Below are 21882 nucleotides of genomic sequence, written 5' to 3' on the forward strand. Positions count from 1 at the left end.
CTGCGGAGGAAAAAAAAGGAAGGCATAACCAAAACATGCTAAACAACAAGGGTTATGATGAGAAAAAAGCATATTGAAAATAGGGGGTAATATAATTGATAATCAGGGGTGGGATTCAGCCAATTCGGACTGGTTCAGGCCAACCAGATGTTAATTTTACACCTGGTTCACCAACTTGGTACTCGCAAGGACTGGCTGACCCTGCCCACCCTGCCCCACGCCTCCCAGAAGTCTCCACATGGCCCATTTTGGACGCCAGGTAGTATAGGGCCTGTATGGAGGCTCTGGGTGGGTGAAAAATTGGCCTACCGGAAGTACCAAAAGTCCAGAAACGGGCCTGCTTCTTCTTATTATTATTCTTATTATTATTTATTAGATTTGTATGCCGCCCCTCTCCGTAGACTCGGGGCGGCTCACAACACAATAAAACAGTTCATGACAAATCTAATAATTTACAATTTAAAATATTTTAAAAACCCCATTATTAAGCAGACATACATACAAACATACCATACATAAATTGTATAGGCCCGGGAGAGATATCTCAATTCCCCCATGCCTGACGACAAAGGTGGGTTTTGAGGAGTTTACGAAAGGCAAGGAGGGTAGGGGCAGTTCTAATCTCTGGGGGGAGCTGGTTCCAGAGAGTCGGGGCCGCCACAGAGAAGGCTCTTCCCCTGGGGCCCGCCAACCGACATTGTTTAGTTGACAGGACCCGGAGAAGGCCAACTCTGTGGGACTTAATCGGTCGCTGGGATTCGTGCAGCAGAAGGCGGTCTCGGAGATATTCTGGTCCGATGCCTCTGGAGCCCAGGGGAGGTCATTTTCACCCTACCGGAAGCTAAAAGAAAGGAGGGCAAAAAATGGGCCTACCAGAAATATTGGAAGTCCAGAAATGGGTACATTTATGGCTTCTGAAGAGCCTCCGGAGCCCTGCCCTGATGAAGGAGGCCAAGTAGACCATGCCCCCATGGCCACACCACCTAGCAACCAGGCAGACACAGTCCCACCCCTGTTTATAATTCTCAGCCTGTTGGGCTAGGCAACAAGGTAACCTCCAAGGACTGTGGGAGTCAATTCCCCATCAATTTAAACAGCCTGACAGATAGCAAAGGTTTTCGCGAACTGGTATATAAACCATCTGGAGAGCATCCCATTTCCTATGCAGGTGGTCCTTGACTTAGGGCCACAATTGAGCCCCAAATTTTCTACCTGTGAAGAGAATTTTGTTCCATTTTACGACCTTTCCTGGCCTGGTTGTTAAGTGGATCATCACAGTTGATAAATTACTAACCAGGTTGTTAAGTGACTTTGCTTGTCAAGAACGTCACAAATGCAGATCCCATTTATTTATTTATTTATTTATTTATTTATTTATTTATTTATTTATTATTTGATTTCTAACAAATTAGAAATTTATTCTAATAAAGTTCTTCTCCTGAGACAAAGGGTTTACTCACAGTAAACAAATACAGAACATATAAGAAATCCATATTATTAAATATAGATTAAATATTAAAATACTCTAAAAACCTCAACACAGTGTTCCCTCGCCACTTCGCGGTTCATCTTTCATGGACTCGGTGCATCACGGGTTTTTATATAATATTAATGGGAAAAAATATATTGTGGATTCTGCTACTTCGCGGGTTTTCTGCAGAACTCGTTCTGAGACGCTATTTGCCTACATGAGATTGTAAACAACACACGATGGTTGATTGATGGAGAAGTGGCCAACCAGAGAGTACTGCTTTGTATCCCAGGGCCTGATTGGCTCAGTACAGTAGCGTGTTATTTACTTTTCATCTCTGCGCAACCTACCCATCTCTGGGTATTTCACGTGGAGCATCGTTTCATCGCATAGATTTAGGAATTCAAAACATTTTACAGTAAGTTTAAAGGTACAATACATGCACAGAACAGCGTGGGAATGGTTATTAAGGAAATGGGAAAGGTTTGTGCAGCGTAAAAGTGTGGAGGAGGGTTTATAAAGCCTTAAAATAGTGTATACATAAATAAATATAGGGTCCCTACTTCGTGGATTTTTGTTTATCGCAGGTGGTCCTGGAACATAGCACCGTCGATAAACGAGGGATCACTGTACTAAAAATACATAGAGATCTAACTTAAATTAACTGCAGAACAAACAATTGCTGCCAATCTGCCTTCCATTGAGGACCTGTAGACTGCACGAGTCAAAAAGAGGGTGGGGAAAATATTTACTGACCCCTCACATCCTGGACACAAACTGTGTCAACTCCTACCCTCGAAACGTCGCCACAGAGCACTGCACACCAAGACAACTAGACACAAGAACAGTTTTTCCCCGAACGCCATCACTCTACTAAACAAATAATTCCCTCAACACTGTCAGACTTTCTACTAAATCTGCACTTCTATTCTACTAGTTTTTCTCATCATTCCTATCACCCATTTCCTCCCATGTTGACTGTATGACTGTAACTTGTTGCTTATATCCTAAGATTTTTATTAATATTGCTTCTTCAATGCTTACTTGACCCCTATGACAATCATTAAGTGTTGTACCACATGATTCTTGACAAATGTATATTTTATTTTATGTACTCTGAGAGCATATGCACCAAGACAAATTCCTTGTGTGTCCAATCACACTTGGCCAATAAAAATTCTATTCTATTCTATTCTATTCTATTCTATTCTATTCTATTCTATTCTAAAACCCTTATATTTAAAAACCAATGCTGATTGCGGGAAAGACCGTAATTGTGGAAAAACTGGCCCTAGGTCCCTTTTTTCCAGTAGCCATTGTAACTTTGAACAGGTCCACTAAACCAGTGTTTTTCAACCAGTGTGCCGTGGCACACTAGTGTGCCGCGAGACATGGTCAGGTGTGCCACGAAGAAGGAAGCTCATGTTCTGGTCTCACAACTTTTTGCTTAGAGAGAGAGAGAAAGAAAGAGTGAGAGAAAGAGAGAGAAAGAAAGAGTGAGAGAAAGAGAGAAAGAAAGCAAGAGAGAGAGAAAGAGTGAGAGAGAGAGAAAGAGTGAGAGAAAGAGAGAAAGAAAGCAAGAGAGAGAGAAAGAGTGTGTGTGAGAGAGAAAAGAGATAGAAAGAGAGAAAGATTGAAAGAGAGAGAAAGCAAGTGGGAGAGAGAAAGAGAGAAAGAAAGCAAGAGTGTGAGAGAAAGAAAGCAAGAAAGAGAGAGAAAAGGAGAGGAAGGGAGAGAGAGAAAAATGAGCAAAAAGGGGAAGAAAAAAGAGAAATGAGAAAATGATTGAGACAGAGAATGAGAGGAAAGAAAGAGAAACAAAAGAGAGAGAGAGAAGTGACTCTTGATTTAAAGCATATGATAAAAAGCACCCAAAAAATAAGAGAGAAAACCCCCCAGCCCTCACCTGTTTTTGGAAATGGTTCAAGAGTATGTATATACGCACACACATGCACACACACACACACACACAGAAGAGGGGGAGGAGACAGGGATGGAAAAAGAGAGGAGAGTGTCTTAGAGTGTCGTTTTGTGTCCTTTTGGTTGGTGGTGTGCCCCAGGATTTTGTAAATGTAAAAAATGTGCCGCGGCTCAAAAAAGGTTGAAAATCACTGCACTAAACGAACCATTGTAAGTCGAAGGATTTCCTGTAATTTTCCTTAAGATGTCTGTGCATGAGATTGCTAAATCTTCAAGGTTCACCTATTCTATCCCTGTCTGGCTTCACCCAGACGGTTATTTCAAACTTGAAAGCCAGAAGGCAAAGACTGAAGGATACAGACTGTGGATCAGCTATTTTTTTTTCACTGCAGAGGCTAAAAAAAGCCACAATTAGCGCTGAAAACCATCAAGTGCCAATTTTGAGTCCCACGTTGAAGTACGGCAGTCCGGAGGTGCAAAACTTTATATCTCTTTTCTCCTCAGAAAAGACTAGAAAAGAGGTAATTTCTCAGTGAGACTGACAGTTGAGAACACCTCGTAGTTTATAATAATGGAGCTGTCTATCTCAGGCTCTTCGGTTGGGCCTCCTAGACCTCAAAAGCCCTCTCCTCTTCCAAGGACACCAAAAGATCTTGCTTCCTCTTTTAAACCAAGAACAGCTTTCTTACATTTTAACTTGGAGCCCCTCCGGCTCATTTAAACCAAAGATGCATAACTACTGTACTTTCTTTTTTCCCAAGCCAAAAGACAACCTTGTGTTTTCTAGTACCCTGTTTCTCCGAAAATAAGACAGCGTCTTATATTAGTTTAGTTTAGTTTATTTAGATTTGTATGCCGCCCCTCTCCGAAGACTCGGGGCGGCTAACAACAATAAAAAAAACAATGTAACAAATCTAATATTAAAAAGTAATCTAAAAAACCCTAATTTAAGAGACCAATCATACCAACAAACATACCATGTATAAATTCTATAAGCCTAGGGGGAAAGGAGAAAATTTTCAATTCCCCCATGCCTGACGACAGAGGTGGGTTTTAAGGAGCTTGTGAAAGGCAAGGAGGGTGGGGGCAACTCTGATATCTGGGGGGAGCTGGTTCCAGAAAGTCGGGGCCGTCACAGAGAAGGCTCCTCTCCTGGGTCCCGCCAAATGACATTGTTTAGTCGACGGGACCCGGAGAAGGCCAACTCTGTAGGACCTAACCGGTCGCTGGGATTCGTGCGGTAACTTTTGCTCCCAAAGATGTACTACGTCTTCAGGGGATGTCTTATTAATTTTCAATGAAGAATAATTCCCATTTATTGCTGAACAAAAAAATAAACCTTTATTATATACTGTATAGTAGTTGTCATCACAAACCAACATAACCAGACAAACTGTGAATCCTATCAAGAATTTCGTACTACTACCGTACCATTATGTACTACTAAAGTGTTGGATATGTTTTAAATCTGATTGGTGCAGTGTTTCGTGATGCAATTTATGAGCAGTGTTATATATGTTCTGTTTGGGAATGCTGCGAAATGAAACGTCTCCTACGTCTTATTTTTGGGGGGATGCCTTATATTAGGCAATTCTACAAAACCTCTCCTATGTTTTACTTTCAGGCGTGACTTATTTTCAGGGAAACAGGGTATCCTGTATGTAATTATTTATTTTTTATTTATTCATTTGTCCAATACACAATACATATGGAAGAGAATAGACATGAAGTAATATATATATAAAGATAATATGTAAAAATAGAGAAGATATATGAAAGGAAGAAAATATATATGATATATGAGATAAAGAAAAGACAATTGGACAGGGGACGAAAGGCACACTAGTGCACTTATGTACGCCCCTTACTGACCTCTTAGAAACCTGGCTCTAATCTCTGGGGGGAGTTGGTTCCAGAGGGCCGGGGCCGCCAGAGAAGGCTCTTCCCCTGGGGCCCGCCAAACGACATTGTTTGTTCGACGGGACCCGGAGAAGGCCAACTCTGTGGGACCTTATCAGCCGCTGGGATTCGTTCGGTAGATGGTGGTTCCGGATGTATTCTGGCCCAATGCCATGTAGGGCTTTAAAGGTCATTACCAACACTTTGAATTGTGACCAGAAACCGATCAGCAGCCAGTCGATCGGCAATCCTACCCGGTGAGAAGCACAGGCGTGGAATTGTTTTATTTCTCGGAATTATTATTATTATTATTATTATTATTATTATTATTATTATTATTATTATTTATTAGATTTGTATGCCGCCCCTCTACGTAGATTCGGGGCGGCTCACAGCAGTGATAAAAACAATACATAATGACAAATCTAATAATTAGAATCTAAAATAACAATAGTACATTTAAAAAGTCTAAAAAACAAGGAACCCCAATATATAAAAACATACATACAATCATATCATGCACAAAAACTACATAGGCAGGGGGAGATGTCTCAGTTCCCCCACGCTTGACGACAGAGGTGGGTTTTAAGGAGTTTACGAAAGGCAAGGAGGGTGGGGGCAGTTCTAACCTCTGGAGGGAGCTGATTCCAGAGGGTCGGAGCCGCCACAGAGAAGGCTCTTCCCCTGGGTCCCGCAAGACGACATTGTTTAGTCGACGGGACTCGGAGAAGAACAACTCTGTGGGACCTAACCGGACGTTTTGGTTCGCTAACATCAATTCCACCTCTCTCTCTCACACACACTCCCAAGCTGTGTCAGGCCCACCTTGCACTTCACATAATGACTTTGGGCCCGACAGAAATTGGGAAACAAGCCATTTCTGGACTCCAGATGGTTGGCAGGGGAAGCTGTTTTCACCCTCCTCAGTGTTGTGGTTAGCTGTGGCCCAGCTCCTGCCCCAAGGACTGTGGGTTTGGGGGAGACATCCACATACTGCAGGCCTGTTTTGCCCCTGGTGGAATCTGATGATGAAGGCTCCTCTGACCAAGAAGACATGAGTGACAGGGAGGAGGAGAGTATGGCAGACAGCTCAGAAGGAGATCAATTATCTAGCTCCTCCTTGGATTCGGAACAAGAGGTAATGATACAGCCACGCATGCGGAGAGCGATGCATAGGCAACAACAACTGAGAGATTATTATCAAAGAAAATGAGGCCATCTGTGGTTAGGTGGGGCTGTGGTAATTAGTGAGGCTGCTATAAAGAGCAGCCTGTGGGTTTGGCCATTGTGGAGGATTATCTAATCGTTGTGTTTCATGACTGCTTTACTGACTTTGACTTTTTGTGTACTGACTTTTCCCTGCTTTGAAACTAAACCAGAGCAAAGTGTGTTTCACTTTGTAAAAGAAGGACTGTGAATTGCCTCACAGCTGCAAGCTAAGTATCACAGAACTGATAAGGGACTTGTATAAATTACCAGTTTGGCTGGAGACGAGTGCTCTTTGCTATACCAAAAGAGGGCTTGGTTTAAGTGAATTTTCATTATAAAGAACATTGTTTTGAATTTTCAAATGTGTGTGTGTCTGAAATTTGTACCTGTGAATTTTTGGGAGGATTCTACCAGAGAGCCCGACAGAACACTCAGGCATTGAATGATGGGTGTGGACACACATTCACAATAGCGTGCGCGCACGCTCTTTCGGCACCAGAGGGGAAAAAGGTTCGCCATCACTGGGGTAGGGCATAGACAACAAAACAAAATTGCAGTGTTGTTGTTTTCTTAAAAAATTAATGAACTACAAATGTATACCGCTCTCTCTCACGTATTCCCTGGCTTCCCACTTTGGATGAATTCAGGATTACATTTCTCTGTCTTTTGTTGTTGTGTTTGAGAGGGCTACGTCGGTCCGAATGACCACAGATTATGCACTGGCTCGAAATGGGTCATGAGCGAGTTAGAATTACAAAGAAGGGTGGGAACCGTTGTTTGGAATGAACTTTGCTTTCATCCGCGCGCTTCACCATCCCTGGAGGGCATGGGCAATGGCGGTGAGTTTAGAAGTTGCAGCATTACCAAGAAAATGGGAGGAAAATCCCCAAAGACAACAACCATCATATTTGTCTTGGCTCGGACCTGTCTCTTCACCCAGACCTTTGGCGTTGGAGAGGTAGACGTGCCTTCATTCCATCTGGCTCGTACCGATTGCTATCTTTTTTTTTTTAATCTGCTATTTGTTTTGCTGTAATTTCTTGGTTTGTCGTAAGCCACCCAGAAGGGTTGGGAGTCAGAATTGAATGGCAACAACAAAGTAAGCTTCACCCAAGACACCCCAGCAAGCTGAGTACAGTGTTCCCTCAATTTTCGCGGGGGATGCGTGCCGAGACCGCCTGCGAAAGTTGAATTTCCGCAAAGTAGAGATGCGGAAGTAAATACACTATTTTTGGCTATGAACAGTATCACAAGCCATCCCTTAACACTTTAAGCCCCTAAATTTCAATTTCTCATTCCCTTAGCAACCATTTAGATTATTACTCACCATGTTTATTTATTAAAGTTTATTCAAAAAAATATTTATTAAAGGCGGGCGAAAGTTTGGCGATGACGTATGACGTCATCAGGCGGGAAAAACTATGGTATAGGGGAAAAAAACACAAAGTATTTTTTAATTAATATTTTTGAACCACTGTAGTGCTGTTCCTCAATGCGTGACATAGAAACATAGAAGATTGATGGCAGAAAAAGACCTCATGGTCCATCTAGTTTGCCCTTATGCTATTTCCTGTATTTTATCTTAGGATGAATATATGTTTATCCCAGGCATGTTTACCATTCAGTTACTGTGGATTTAATAACCAAGTCTGCTGGAAGTTTTTTCCAAGCATCTATTACTCTTTCATTGTAAGATTTCAGCGGGGTATTTTTGCTTCTGCGCATGCACAGAAGCAAAAAAAAAAAATCTCATGCGCACCTCCCTTGCGAGATTTCGCTTCCTGGGCATGCACAGACTAGCCGTGTAGTCCAGAATCCGCCCGTTTGGAAGGGACTTCCAACCTATGACGACCCCTGTCGCCCTGAACTTCACTAAAGATGGGGCTCTCAGGAGGTTGGGAGTTTGATCCCAGGTAGAGATGGTTTCCTGCTTGGGCAGGGGGTTGGACTAGATGACCTGCAAGGTCCCTTCCAACTCTGTTAATCTAATCCTAAAAAAATGGCCTCATTTAGTGGAGCAAACTATCTGTGAAAGCTCCCTCTTTCCAAAAATTATTTTAAAAGCTGCCTTTGGATTCAAGGAACGAGGAACGCTGAGTTTGAAATCTCAGAGAGGCTGTTTCCATTGCACCTACAATATGTCAAACAGATGGGGAGGTGCTCCAAGGAACACCGAGCCCATAAATAATGCTTTGTCATTCCGTTCCTTTTAAGCAGAGCTGCTGGCCCAGATCGTGCAAGGACAGAACAATAAAGCAGCAGCAATAATAAACGGTTAGGGAGTTTGTCACAGTGCAGGCAGAAGGATGGTAGTTGCTCTGATTTGTTTCCAAAAGGGGCACCTATACACTGCAGGAGAGTGATTTGCTCATCTATAGGAAAAATTATTATTATTTTAATAAAAATAAATTTTATTTAAACACCCAAAAAACAACAAACAATTAAACTCACACAGAAAAGGAGGGGGAAAAACCCTATTAAAATAAAAGTTGGACATTTTTGTGACATGCCTGTAGCACAAATCTAATGGTGCTTATTTACTATTACATAAATTATATTTACACATATACATCGAGTTTTAGCAAAGATCTTATTCTGGTATGTTTTTTTGTTTTCCTTTTGTGACCGATTCTCTGACATTTACTTCCCATATTATCTAATATTTATTAATTCTCTGATTTTACTTCCCCCCCCCTTTTTTCCCCCCATCCAGCGATAAAACTTGCTCCAACAGTTAATGTAGTCTCGCTCATCTATATTTTTAATTTCTTTGGTTAAACTATCAATTTCTGCATATAAAGCCCTTCATGGCACCGGACCAGATTACCTCAGGGACCGCCTTCTGCTGCATGAATCCCAGCGACCAGTTAGGTCCCACAGAGTGGATCTTCTCCGGGTTCCGTCAACTAAGCAATGTCGCCTGGCGGGACCCAGGGGAAGAGCCTTCTCTGTGGCGGCCCCAGCCCTCTGGAACCAACTCCCCCCAGAGATTAGAACGGCCCCCACCCTCCTTGCCTTTCGTAAACAACTTAAAACCCACCTCTGCCACCAGGCATGGGGGAATTGAGATCCTCTTTCCCCCTAGGCCTTTACAATTCTATGCATGGTATGTATGTATGTATGTATGTATGTTTGGTTTTTATATTAATTGATTTTTAATCATCAATACCAAATTACTATTGTACACTGTTTTATTGTCGCTGTTAGCCGCCCCGAGTCTCTGGAGAGGGGCGGCATACAAATCCAATCAATCAATCAATCAATCAATCAATCAATCAATAAATAAATAAATAGATTTCTGTTTTTCCAATGTTGTGCAAGCACTATTCTCACTGCTGTCGTTATGTGGAGGGATAGAAACAATTGATTTTATAGGAAAAATTATTCTTGTATTCATTCTGTTCTATTTGGATAGTTCTACTGCTTTGCAGCTGAGAATACAAATTATCTTACTAGGAATGGAATATTTTAAAATATATATATATTCCTTTTTTCTCTCTCTTTTTTCTTTCTCTTTTCTTTCCCTTCCTTTTCTGAATTACAGTTTTCCTTTTTTATTGTTTATAGTTGTTAAAGTCTTTTTTCTTGTAAGGGTTTTGGAGAATATATAAGAAGTGGGAGTAGGCACTATGGCATATCTGAGGTACTAAAAGGGAAGTATATTTATTTAATAGGGTTTAAAGGAAATTACCGTATTTTCCGGCATATAAGACGACTGGGTGTATAAGACGACCCCCTAACTTTTCCAGTTAAAATATAGAATTTGAGATATACTCGCCGTATAAGACTACGCAGCCTGGTGCCAGCTTTCTCTTTCTCTTTCCACATAGCCACACTGATGACTAACTAATTGCACTGATTTTCCCATACATTGAGTGAATTCAGACAACACTCTTGTGAGCTGCTCAGTCTTCAGAAAGGGGTGGCATACAAATCTAATAAATAAATAAATCTAATAAATAAATAAATTGTGCCACAAATTAGCCAAATAGGCTTTTGTGTAACCCCACCCCTATCAAAGTTTACACTCTCCTGCTTTTATTTCTTGCACAAATGAGAACCAGCACTAAGCATAATTAAAAAGCAGCGGTCTTTAAATCTACTGATCAGATGTTGTTTGTTTACAAGAAGTTTAATAAATAGAAATCCTGCAGGTGCAATTTTCTAATGAGTAGTTCTTTTGTTTGCATTCCCTAATTGTAAACTTTAGGCTCACTTTCGACTCATCCATGAATGAAAACTAGTGAATAAGTTGCAGCGGGTTTCTTCTAGGGAGCAGGGAAAAGTTGGTACCTGAATACACATTTTTGTACACGTTTTGACAAATAAATAAATGAATGAATGAAATAAATGAATAGCACGTGTTTTGCAGCTCTGAGTGGTACAAGGCGGAGCTTTGGGTACAGAGTCGGTGGAAAAGTACTAAATCCCGGGTCCGTACAGCCCAGCCTTAAAAAAAAAGATCCCCTCGCTGTCTTACCCTTTCGACTTCGGTTCAGATGTTGCACCAGGAAAAGGTGCTTTCACAAGCGAGATCAATCACCAGCAGGCTCGACGGGTGAAGCACGCGCCGTCGGGCCGAGCTCAAGAGAAAGGAAAGCGCAACGCGGCAGGAACTGCGGGGGGTAGCCGGCGTACGCTCCGGCTAACGAGCCCTTGCCGCAGCTATCCGCCGCTTCTTTCTTCTCCGCCTCGCCTCCGCTACTCCCGCCGCCACCTTTGCTCTCCCCACCGAACAAGAGGAAAAGGCGGCGGCGGGAGTAGCGGAGGCAAGGCGGAGAAGAAAGAAGCGGCGGATAGCTGCGGCAAGGGCTTGTTACGCCGGCTACCCCCCGCAGTTCCTGCCGTCGGGCGTGGCGCTCAACCCCAGCAAAGCCGGCAGCGGGAGCGGCGGCAAAGCGGCGGTGTCCAGCCCTCTAGCCGGCACCTCGCCAGCTATCCGGAATCAGTATCTGGCGTATAAGACGACCCCCCACTTTGGAAAAGATTTTCAGGGGTTAAAAAGTCATCTTATACGCCGGAAAATACGGTAAGTCTGAATTCAAATAGAAGAAATGAATTCAAATAGAAGAAAATGACAAAATTAGAGGTCAGGTTTGGGGGGGGGTGATTGACACCAGTAGTAATTTATTGGGAACTAATAATTTTGGGGGGAGATTAATTATAAATAATGTACTAACTCGGTACTGGTTTTATTATAATATGAAAATATTTTAAAATGTATTGAAGACGTTTGTATGGAGGAAAATAAAAAAAATACCCTAAAAAAAAAGGATTGCAAACAAGTCCAGCTCAATAAAGAAGAATATTAGTAGCTCATGGGTTTATTTGAAGGAGGGGGAGGAGGAGGAGGTGGTGGTGATGGTCTTAATGATAATATCAGATAGAGAAAAACTATATTTTAAGAGGTTTTTGAATATATAAGATATTATATGTTTTTACAGTTACATTGTGAAAGAAAGATATAAGAACCTCCACTGAATGATTACAAAGTTTTTAAAAAATTGTATATGTTTGACAATAAGCTTGATTTTGTGTTGGAAACTATGTATTGTTTGTAACTTTGTGTTGGAGGGGAAAAAATAAAAAAAATAATGATGGGAAAGATGTCTGAGCTTGGTGCTATTCTTACAGACATTTTATTACCCAGACTAGGTAATATAATCAGTGCTCACCTATAGACAGGTAGACCTGCACTCCCAAATTACCTATTCAATGAAATGTTTGCAAGAAAACAAGCAAGCTTAGACTGCACTAAGGACCCTTCAAACCCAGCACAACCACCAGGAACTTCACAGAAATATTGCCGTTCATTGTTTTACACCAATACCCCAAATTATTTGCTATTAGTGTCTTCTGAAATTCCCTGATGTCATAGAAACATAGAAGATTGAGGGCAGAAAAAGACCTCCTGGTCCATCTAGTCTGCCCTTATACTATTTCCTGTGTTTTATCTTAGGATGGATATATGTTTATCCCAGGCATGTTCAAATTCAGTTACTCTGGATTTACCAACCACGTCTGCTGGAAGTTTATTCCAAGCATCCACAACTCTTTCAGTCAAATAATATTTTCTCATGTTGCTTCTGATATTTCCCCCAACTAACCTCAGATTGTGCCCCCTTGTTCTTGTGTTCACTTTCCTATTAAAAACACTTCCCTCCTGAACCTCAAATCCTAATGGATGCAATGGGCTGCATCAGCTAAAGAAAATGCCTCTGGTTAACAAAGCAGCACAAACATAGGTGTGTAGATGTGCACAATGTGCTCGCACAGATACACTCCAAAAATGTTTAGCTTGCCAGAGTTGCAAGGGACACTCTTGAATTTGTTTACATTTTGTTCCATGCTCTTTAATATTGAACCTATGGAAATGAATGCATTGTTGAGATCACATGGGTTACCTTGTGGCAAGAGCATTATTAAATGTGCAACATACATCCCATTGTCCATTTATATTCTTTGATGGAGCCTTTTTTTTTTAAGACAAAACCTCACCTTGAAAATTTGCTGGGTCCTTCACCATCTTCATCATCGAATTCCATTCTGGGGAGGTGGGGAAAAAGAGAATTATTACAATTATGTCTCCATAGCTGGAACAGTTCGGATGGATTAAGGAAAGATCAGGTGAATTATGCATTATTTCACATGGCACCTCCCCTTCTAACTTTCTCTGTTCATTAGCAATACTTATTATACTTCCAGTTCTTCCTTGTCGTTAAGAGTTTATGAACAGTACTGCCCCTTCTCTCTTGGGAGCAAACCAAAACCAGCCAAAATGGAGTGTCTGCAGTTCTCCAAATATTCTGAACTCCAAATCCCATCAGGCCCAGCCTGCCTGGTCAACAGCGGGGATGAGGGAAGCTAGGCCCTGACATCCCTAAAGCCATTATCTCTCCTTAATGTCCCCTCTCCATGTTTTTTGCCTTAGCATTGCTCAAAAGTAGAATTGTTGGCTACTTGGAACCTCCATTGGTTTCCTTTCCATCCAGCTGATTATTAAAAAACAAGCCAGAAGTCAAAAGTTTCTGTTCTGGTAAAGTTATCCTGTTATTTGGCTGTTCTTGCTTCGTTGTGTGTTACAGCCAGATGATCTTCAAAGTCTGCTCAATTTCTTCACCCGTTACTTTTCTGGTCACCTGGCCAAAAAGATTCCATTTCTTCCAGTTTCCTTCTTAACTTTCTTTGCAAACAAAACTCCTCCACCGGCCCCATTGTTATCCTTCTAATACTGCCCTAATTTTGTCACTTTCTTGGAGTTCTGAAGTCCAACAAGATTGTTTACTCAAAAATCATCATCATCGTTGTTGTTGTTGTTATTATTGTTTATTATTATTATTATTATTATTATTATTATTATTATTATTACTATTATTATTACAGTGGTACCTCATGATACGAACCCCTCGTCTTACGAACAACCCGAGATACGAACCCGGGGTTCAGAAAATTTTTGCCTCTTCTTACGAATTTTTTTCTTCCTATGAACCCGCCGCCGAGAAGCCCCGCCGCCCGGCTGTCGCTTTTTGAAACAGCCGGTGGGCTTCCCAGCGTCCTCCTGAACCTGAACACCAAACCCGAACTTCCGGGTTCGGCATTCGGGAGGACGCTGGGAAGCCCCGCCGCCCGTCTGTCACCTTGTAAAACAGCCAGGGGGCTTCTCGGCGGCCTCCCGAACACCGAACCCGGAAGTTCAGGTTTGGCGTTTGGGTTCAGGAGGACGCTGGGAAGCACCCCCGGCTGTTTCAAAAGGTGACAGCTGGGCGGTGGCGTTTTTTTTCTTTCCATTGCACGGATTAATAGATTTTACATTGTTTTCTATGGGAAACAATGTTTCGTCTTACGAACTTTTCGTCTTATGAACGTCCCCCTGGAACCAATTAGGTTTGTAAGGCGAGGTATTACTGTATTTAGATTTGTATGTCGCCCCTCTCCGAAGACTTGGGGCTGCTCACAGGATACAATATAAAACAATACAAAACAAATCTAATTAATTAAAAAACTACGTAAGCTAAAAACCCAGTAGTATATTAAAATCAATCAAACAATTCAATCGCAGCCCTACATCACATTTATTGACCAGGCGGTCCAGATCTAATTGCCCCAAGCCTGGCGACCTAAGTGCGTGTTGAGGCTTTGCCTATCAAGGACCACCATATATCTCCCTCCCTAAATCACCATCCCAAACTTACCTTTAAGAGTTGAAAACAGGGGAACAGTCAGGTTCTGCTATGCTGTTCCTCAATTAAAATTTTAATTTTCGTTAAATTATTTATTTTTATTTATTTAATTGGATTTATATTTTACTAGACAGAATTGTTTTTTTCTTCTCCAGCATAACATAAAAAACAATACATAGTTTCCAACGTAAATCAAGCTTATTATCAAACATTTACATTTTTTTTCTTTTTACTTTGTAATCATTCAGTGGAGGCTCTTATATCTCTTTCTTTCCCAAAAAGACTTTACAAACATATAATATCTTATATATTCAGAAGCCTCTTAAAATATAGCTTTTCTCCATTTAATATTAAAACATTACAATAACCTTTACATTAATTGCTGGTCATCAAATTCACATCTTATTTGGCTCTTACAAAATCTATTAAACTAATTGTTCCAAAAACTATTTAATTGGATTTATACGCCGCCCCGCTCCGAAGACTCGGGGTGGCTTACAACATAATAAAAAAAACAATACAATATAATCATCTAAATCATGACCCCCTTTTTCTAATGCCATTAATATATATTTCTGAGATGCAGAGAGAATGACTCTGATTTTCATTGAAATTAAGCTGTTCTTTCAGCTCTTCATTTGTTGGTGTTTAGGTGATTGGTGGAGAAACTGTGCCCTCTAGTGGTCATTTGGTTAAGTTAATAAGAGAAACAGAAACAGAAGATTGACAGCAGAAAAAGACCTCATGGTCCATCTAGTCTGCCCTTATACTATTCCCTGTATTTTCTCTTAGGATGGATCTATGTTTATCCCAGGCATGTTTAAATGCAGTTACTGTGGATTTACCAACCACGTCTGCTGGAAGTTTGTTCCAAGTAATAATAAAATAGAATGGAATTCTTTATTGGCCAAGTGTGATTGGACAAACATGGAATTTATCTTTGGTGCATATGCTCTCAGTGTACATAAAAGAAAAGATACATTTGTCCAGAATCATAGAGTACAACAGTTAATGATTGTCATAGGGGAAAATAAGCAATCATACTTATTGACTCCTATGGGATTGGGCGGCATAGGAGTAAAATAAATTAAATTAAATTAAATCAGGAAACAATATTAATATAAATTGACAACAGCACCGGTGGTGCAGTGGTTAGAGTGCAGTACTACAAGCTACTTCTGCTGATCGCCGACTGCCAGCAGTTTGGCAGATGGAATCTCAGCAGATTCAAGGTTGACTCAGCCAGCCATCCTTCCAAGGTCGGTAAAATGGGGACTCAGATAGTTGGGAGCAAGAGGCTGACTCACTATAAACTGCTTAAAGAGGGCTGTGAAGCACTAAATGATATAGCTCTATCTATCTGTCTGTCTGTCTGTCTGTCTGTCTGTCTGTCTGTCTGTCTATAATCTATCTATCTATCTATCTATCTATCTATCTATCCATGTATCATCTATCTATCTATCTATCTATCTATCTATCTATCTATCTATCTATCTATCTATCAGATGACAGATAAATAGAATCTATCTATCTATCATCTAGCTATCTAGCTATCTAGCTATCTAGCTATCATCTATCTATCTATCTATCTATCTATCTATCTATCTATCTATCTAGCTAGCTAGCTAGCTAGCTAGCTACCCTGTTTCCCCGATAGTAAGACACCCCCGATTGTAAGACATATCAGGGGTTTCAGGGGGGGTCGGCTAATATAAGCCGTACCCCGAAAGTAAGACATATGTCTTACTTTCGGGGAAACACGGGGGTATTGCCGCCTCCCTCTCATCTAGCTGTGCGCCGCCTCCTGCCCACGTCCGCACCGTCCCCCTCTCCATACGTCACTGCGCCGTCCCCTGCACTTGTCACTGCCGCCTCCTGCTTAAAATACGGTAATGCACACAGTATTAATCATACATCAGTAAAACATATACACTGGCATACTGGGGTATCGTCTGCTGTTTTGTGGTGAATACAATACTGTTCAGGTTGTTAATAAATGTTAATTTTATGGTTAAAACAAAAAATTCGACAATTTTTTTCCAATATAAGACATACCCCGAAAGTAAGACATAGTGGGGCTTTTGGGGATAAAAAGAAAGTAAGACACTGTCTTACTTTCGGGGAAACACGGTATCTAGCTATCTAGCTATCTAGCTATCATCTATCAATCCTATCTATCTATTTAGTTATTTATTTAGTTATTTTATTGGATTTATTAGCCTTCCCCAAAGACTATTCCTAAATCATAAGGATACAAACAACACGTTACAGTCTTACAGTCATATGTGAGAGGAGATGGGCGATAGGAACAATGAGAAGACTAATAGTAATAGTAATGCAGCCTTAGTGAATAGTTTGGCAGTGCTGAGGGAATTATTTGTTTAGCAGAGTGATGGCGTTCGGGGGGGAAACTGTTCTTGTGTCTAGTTGTCTTGGTGTGTAGCAATGTTTTGAGGGTAGGAGTTGAAACAGTTTGTGTCCAGGATGTGAGAGGTCAGAAAATATTTTCCTCGCCCTCTTTTTGACTCGTGCAGTATACAGGTCGTTAGGCAGATTGGCAGCCATTGTTTTTTTTCCTGCAATTCTGATTATCCTCTGATAAAAAGAACAGGATTCTCTGCCCACTTACTGATAGATGTGTGTCTTCCACAAATGGTAGAAATACTGGGGAATGCATTTTTCCCCCTGGGTTTTGTAAACATCTCTTTTTAATTAAACGGTTTAGGGAGCTCAAAAACTATCAACTGTTTTGTAAATACAGTGTTCCCTCGATTTCCGCGGGGGATGCGTTCCGAGACTGCCCGCGAAAGTCGAATTTCCGCGAAGTAGAGATGCGGAAGTAAATACACCATTTTGGGCTATGGACAGTATCACAAGCCTTCCCTTAACACTTTAAACCCCTAAATTACCATTTCCCATTCCCTTAACAACCATTAACTCATCATTATTACTGGCACTCACCGTTGAATAAGACACTTAGTGATCCTGATATTTATAAATATAATTATTTATTAACAATAATTATTATTTTTTGTTATTTATTTGCAAAAAATTAGTTTGGAGATGACGTATGATGGCATTGGTGAGGAAAAACCGTGGTATAGAAAAAAACCCGCGAAGTATTTTTTAATTAATATTTTTTGAAAAACCGTGGTATAGGCTATTCGCGAAGTTCGAACCCGCGAAAAACAAGGGAACACTGTACTCAAACAGCATCAGTACTGCAAGCTACTTCTACTGATCACCGGCTGGCAGTAGTTTGGCAGATCGAATCTCAGTAGGCTCAAGATTGACTCATCCTTCCATCCCTCCATCCTTCCAATATGCTTAGTCTTTGTAAACCACTTAGAGAAGGCTGTGAAGCACTGTGAAGCAGTATATAAGTCTAAATGCTATTGCCATTGCTAGTTTGAGGCAAGATCTTACAAAGATATAGATGTTGAATATTTTTCTTTTCTTTTCCTCTATTATTATTATTATTTATTTATTAGACTTGTATGCCGCCCCTCTCCGTAGACTCGGGGCGGCTAACACCAGTAATAAACAGCATGTAACAAATCTAATGTTTAAAATAATTTAAAAATCCTTATTTAAAAAGCAAACATACACACAAGCATACCATGCATAAATTGTATAGGCCTAGGGCAGGGGTCAGGAACCTTTTTGGCTAAGAGAGCCGTAAACGCCACATATTTTGAAATATAATTCCGCGAGAGCCGTACGTATCTCCCTTTCTCTCTTTCTTTCTCTCTCTCTTTCTCTCCCCCTCTCTTTGTCTCTTTCTATCTCTTTCTCTCCCTCCCTCTATCTTTCTCTTTTTATCTCTCTCTTTCTCTTTCTCTCTCTCTCTTTCTCCCCCTTCTCTCTGAAGTGGGGAGGACCGGGTTGGCACCAAGGGAGCTCGAGACGGGGTGCAAAAGCAAACTACTCTGCTGGCCCAGGCCCACATCGGAAGGAAGGAAGGAAGGAATGGTAAAAGGGGCGATCAAGAGAGGAATGGGTGAATGAATGGACGGAGGGTGGGAAGGAAGGAAGGAAAGAGGGAAGGGACAGGAACAGAGGAAGTGTGCAAAGAAAGCAAGGAAAGGTGTGAAAGGGGAGAGTAAGAGAAGAAGGAGTGAAAGAAGGGAATGAGGGAGGAAACAAGGGAGGAAGGAGAAGGAAAGCAAGAAATGGAGGGAGGGAAGGAAGGAAAGAAAGAAAGAAAGGGGGAAGGGACAGGAACAGAGGAAGGAAGCAAGGAAACTTATGAAAGGGGAGAGTAAGAGAGGAAGGACTGAAGGAAGGGAGGGAGGGAAGAAGGTAGGAAGGAGAAAGAAAAGAAGAAATAGAGGAAGGGAAGGTAAAAGAGAGAAAGAAAAAGTGCAAGAAAGAAAGCAAGAAAGAGAGAAAGAAAGAATGAAAGAGAAATAAAAATAGAGAGGGGGAATGAAAGAAATGGAAGGAGGGAAGGAAGGAGAGAAAGAAAGAGAAAGAAAGAAAGCAAGAGAAAGAAAAAAGAATGAAAGAGCAAGAGAGCAAGAGAGAAAGAGAAAGAGAGAAAGAAAGAAAGAAAGAAAGAAAGGCAACTTCAAAGAAAGGCTCACTGAGCATCTCTCACTCTCTCTCTCTTTCTATCCCTCTTTCTTTCTCTCTCTTCCTTTCTATCTCTCCTCTTCCTTTCTCTCTCCTCTCTCTCTCCCTCTCTTTCTACCCTCCTTTCTCTTCCTTCCTTCTCTCCCTCCCTCCCCTCCCTCCCTCCTTCCTTCCTCTCCATTTCTCTTTCCCTCCCTCTCTTTCCCTTTTCTTTCTTTTGGTCCACTTCTCTCTCTCTCCGCTTCTCCACTTGCCTCCCCCTCGCGCCTCGCCCTTCCCACCCGGCCACCCGCGCGCGCTTACCAGCAGCAGGAATTCAAGTAAGCCCAAAAGAAGCCATTGGCTCCGGGCGGCGTTCATGGCCCCCCCGAACCCCCAGCCCAGCTGGAGCTCCCTCTCGCCGCCGCCATCTCCCTGCGACTGCCTGCGGCCGCTGCAGCCCCCCCCCTCCCACCGGGCCACAAAGGACATTTGCCGCCGACGCCAGTGAAGCTTCAGCTGGGCGGGGCGCTGCCGGTACTTCCCTCCTGGGGCTCCCGCTCGCAGCTGTCCCCCGGCTTCTGCTCGATGCCGCGGTTTTCGGCGCTGTCCTGCTGTGCCCCAAAGACGGAAGGCGGGAAAAAGGCGAGAAGAATGGAGCTCTCCTTCTTCCTGCCTTCCATCTTTGGGGCCCAGCAGGACAGCGCCGAAAACCGTGGCATCGAGCAGGAGCCAGGGGACAGCTGCGAGCGGGAGCTCAGTGCTAGGAGCCCTGTCTGCGAGCCAGATACGGCCATCAAAAGAGCCATATCTGGCTCGCGAGCCATAGGTTCCCGACCCCTGGCCTAGGGGGAAAGGGTAGTTCAGTTCCCCCAAGCCTGACGACAGAGGTGGGTTTTAAGGAGCTTACGAAAGGCAAGGAGGGTGGGGGCAATTCTGATCTCCGGGGGGAGCTGGTTCCAGAGGGTCGGGGCCACCACAGAGAAGGCTCTTCCCCTGGGTCCTGCCAGAGGACATTGTTTAGTTGACTCTACAGTCATTCAAGCTGTTCACCGTTTCCCATTTGCATTTAACTCCTCTGCAGAGCAGGATATAAATTTGAAATCAGACCAAGGTTAAACCTTCCATCCTTTACAAATATCCCCCCAGCCATTTACCGTTCACAGCATTTCGTTCAGATGGATGTTAGACTGGTTTGCAGTCCTTCGAAAAGACTGCTCCTTTCACCATGAAATTTCACTGCACATTACTTATTTGAGAAAGAAAAGAGACAGGGGGAAAAAATCCATACATCGAGAAATATGACTGCATCTAACTTTAGCGTTCAGTCAAAAACACAAGGTGGAAACTATTAATTCAGGGAGCAGAAAAGCTTTTTGTGCTTAGTGGCTGAAAATCATTTTAGAGAAGATGAAAGCTTCATGGAAGATTTTTTTTTATCCCCCTTTTCCAATCTTGTACCCGATTGATTCTGGCCATTGTCGGCACCCTTCTTCATAAATTGGGCTACCTTTCATTTATCTTCTTTGGGATCATAATATACTGCTCAAAATAAATAAATAAAGAGAACACTGAAAAAACACATCCTAGATCTGAATGAATGAAATATTCTCATTGAATACCTTGTTCTGTACAAAGTTGAGTGTGCACAACAGCATGTGAAATTGATTGTCAATCACTGTTAGAAACATAGAAGATTGGCGGCAGAAAAAGACCTCATAGTCCATCTAGTCTGCCCTTATACTGTATTTTATCTTAGGATGGATATATGTTTATCCCAGGCATGTTTAAATTCAGTGACTGTGGATTTACCAACCACATCTGCTAGAAGTTTGTTCCAAGCATCTACTACTCTGTCGGTAAAATAATATTTTCTCACGTTGCTTCTGATTTTTCCCCCCAACTAACCTTCCTAAGTGGACAGTTTGATTTCACAGAAGTTTGATTTACTTGGAGTTATTTTGTGTTTTTTAAGTGTTCCCTTTATATTTTTTTTGAGCAGTGTATTTGAGGTTTTACTTTGTATTTTATTTTCAGAAATTTCTAAACAGGATTGTATTTGTATTTGTATTGTATTTATTAGATTTCTGTGCCGCCCCTCTCCGAAGACTCGGGGCGGCTAACAACAATAAAAAAGACAATGTGAACAAATCTAATATTAAAAATAATCTTTAAAAACCCCAATTTAAAGAACCAATCATACATACAAGCATGCCATGTATAAATTCTATAAGCCTAGGGGGAAGGGAAAATTTCAATTCCCCCATGCCTGACGACAGAGGCAGGTTTTAAGGAGCTTGCGAAAGGCAAGGAGGGTGGGGGCAACTCTGATATCAGGGGGGAGCTGGTTCCAGAGGGTCGGGGCCGCCACAGAGAAGGCCCTTCCCCTGGGTCCCGCTAAACGACATTGTTTAGTCGACGGGACCCAGAGAAGGCCAACTCTGCGGCACCTAACCAGTCACTGGGATTTGTGCGGCAGAAGGCAGTCCCGGAGATATGGTGTGTGGGTGTTTGTGTGGATGGATGGATGGATGGATGGATGGATGGATGGATGGATGGATGGATGGATGGATGGATCTACCACCTAGGATAAAATTCTTCTTCAATGTTCTGGCATTTCCAACCTTCATTGGTGCATGATTTATCCAC

General features: G+C 42.0%; 1 protein-coding gene across 1 annotated transcript in view; it reads right to left on the reverse strand.

Annotated features, from left to right (window-relative positions):
* ARNT2 (aryl hydrocarbon receptor nuclear translocator 2) overlaps positions 1–21882 on the reverse strand; it is a 150089-nt gene that overhangs the window by 101958 nt on the left and 26249 nt on the right. The window contains exon 3 of the mRNA XM_070762965.1: positions 12998–13045. Coding sequence (XP_070619066.1) covers positions 12998–13045 — 48 coding nt within the window. The remainder of the gene's footprint in view (positions 1–12997; positions 13046–21882) is intronic.

Source organism: Erythrolamprus reginae, chromosome 10 (assembly GCF_031021105.1).
Source record: "Erythrolamprus reginae isolate rEryReg1 chromosome 10, rEryReg1.hap1, whole genome shotgun sequence".
Lineage (NCBI taxonomy): Eukaryota > Metazoa > Chordata > Lepidosauria > Squamata > Dipsadidae > Erythrolamprus > Erythrolamprus reginae.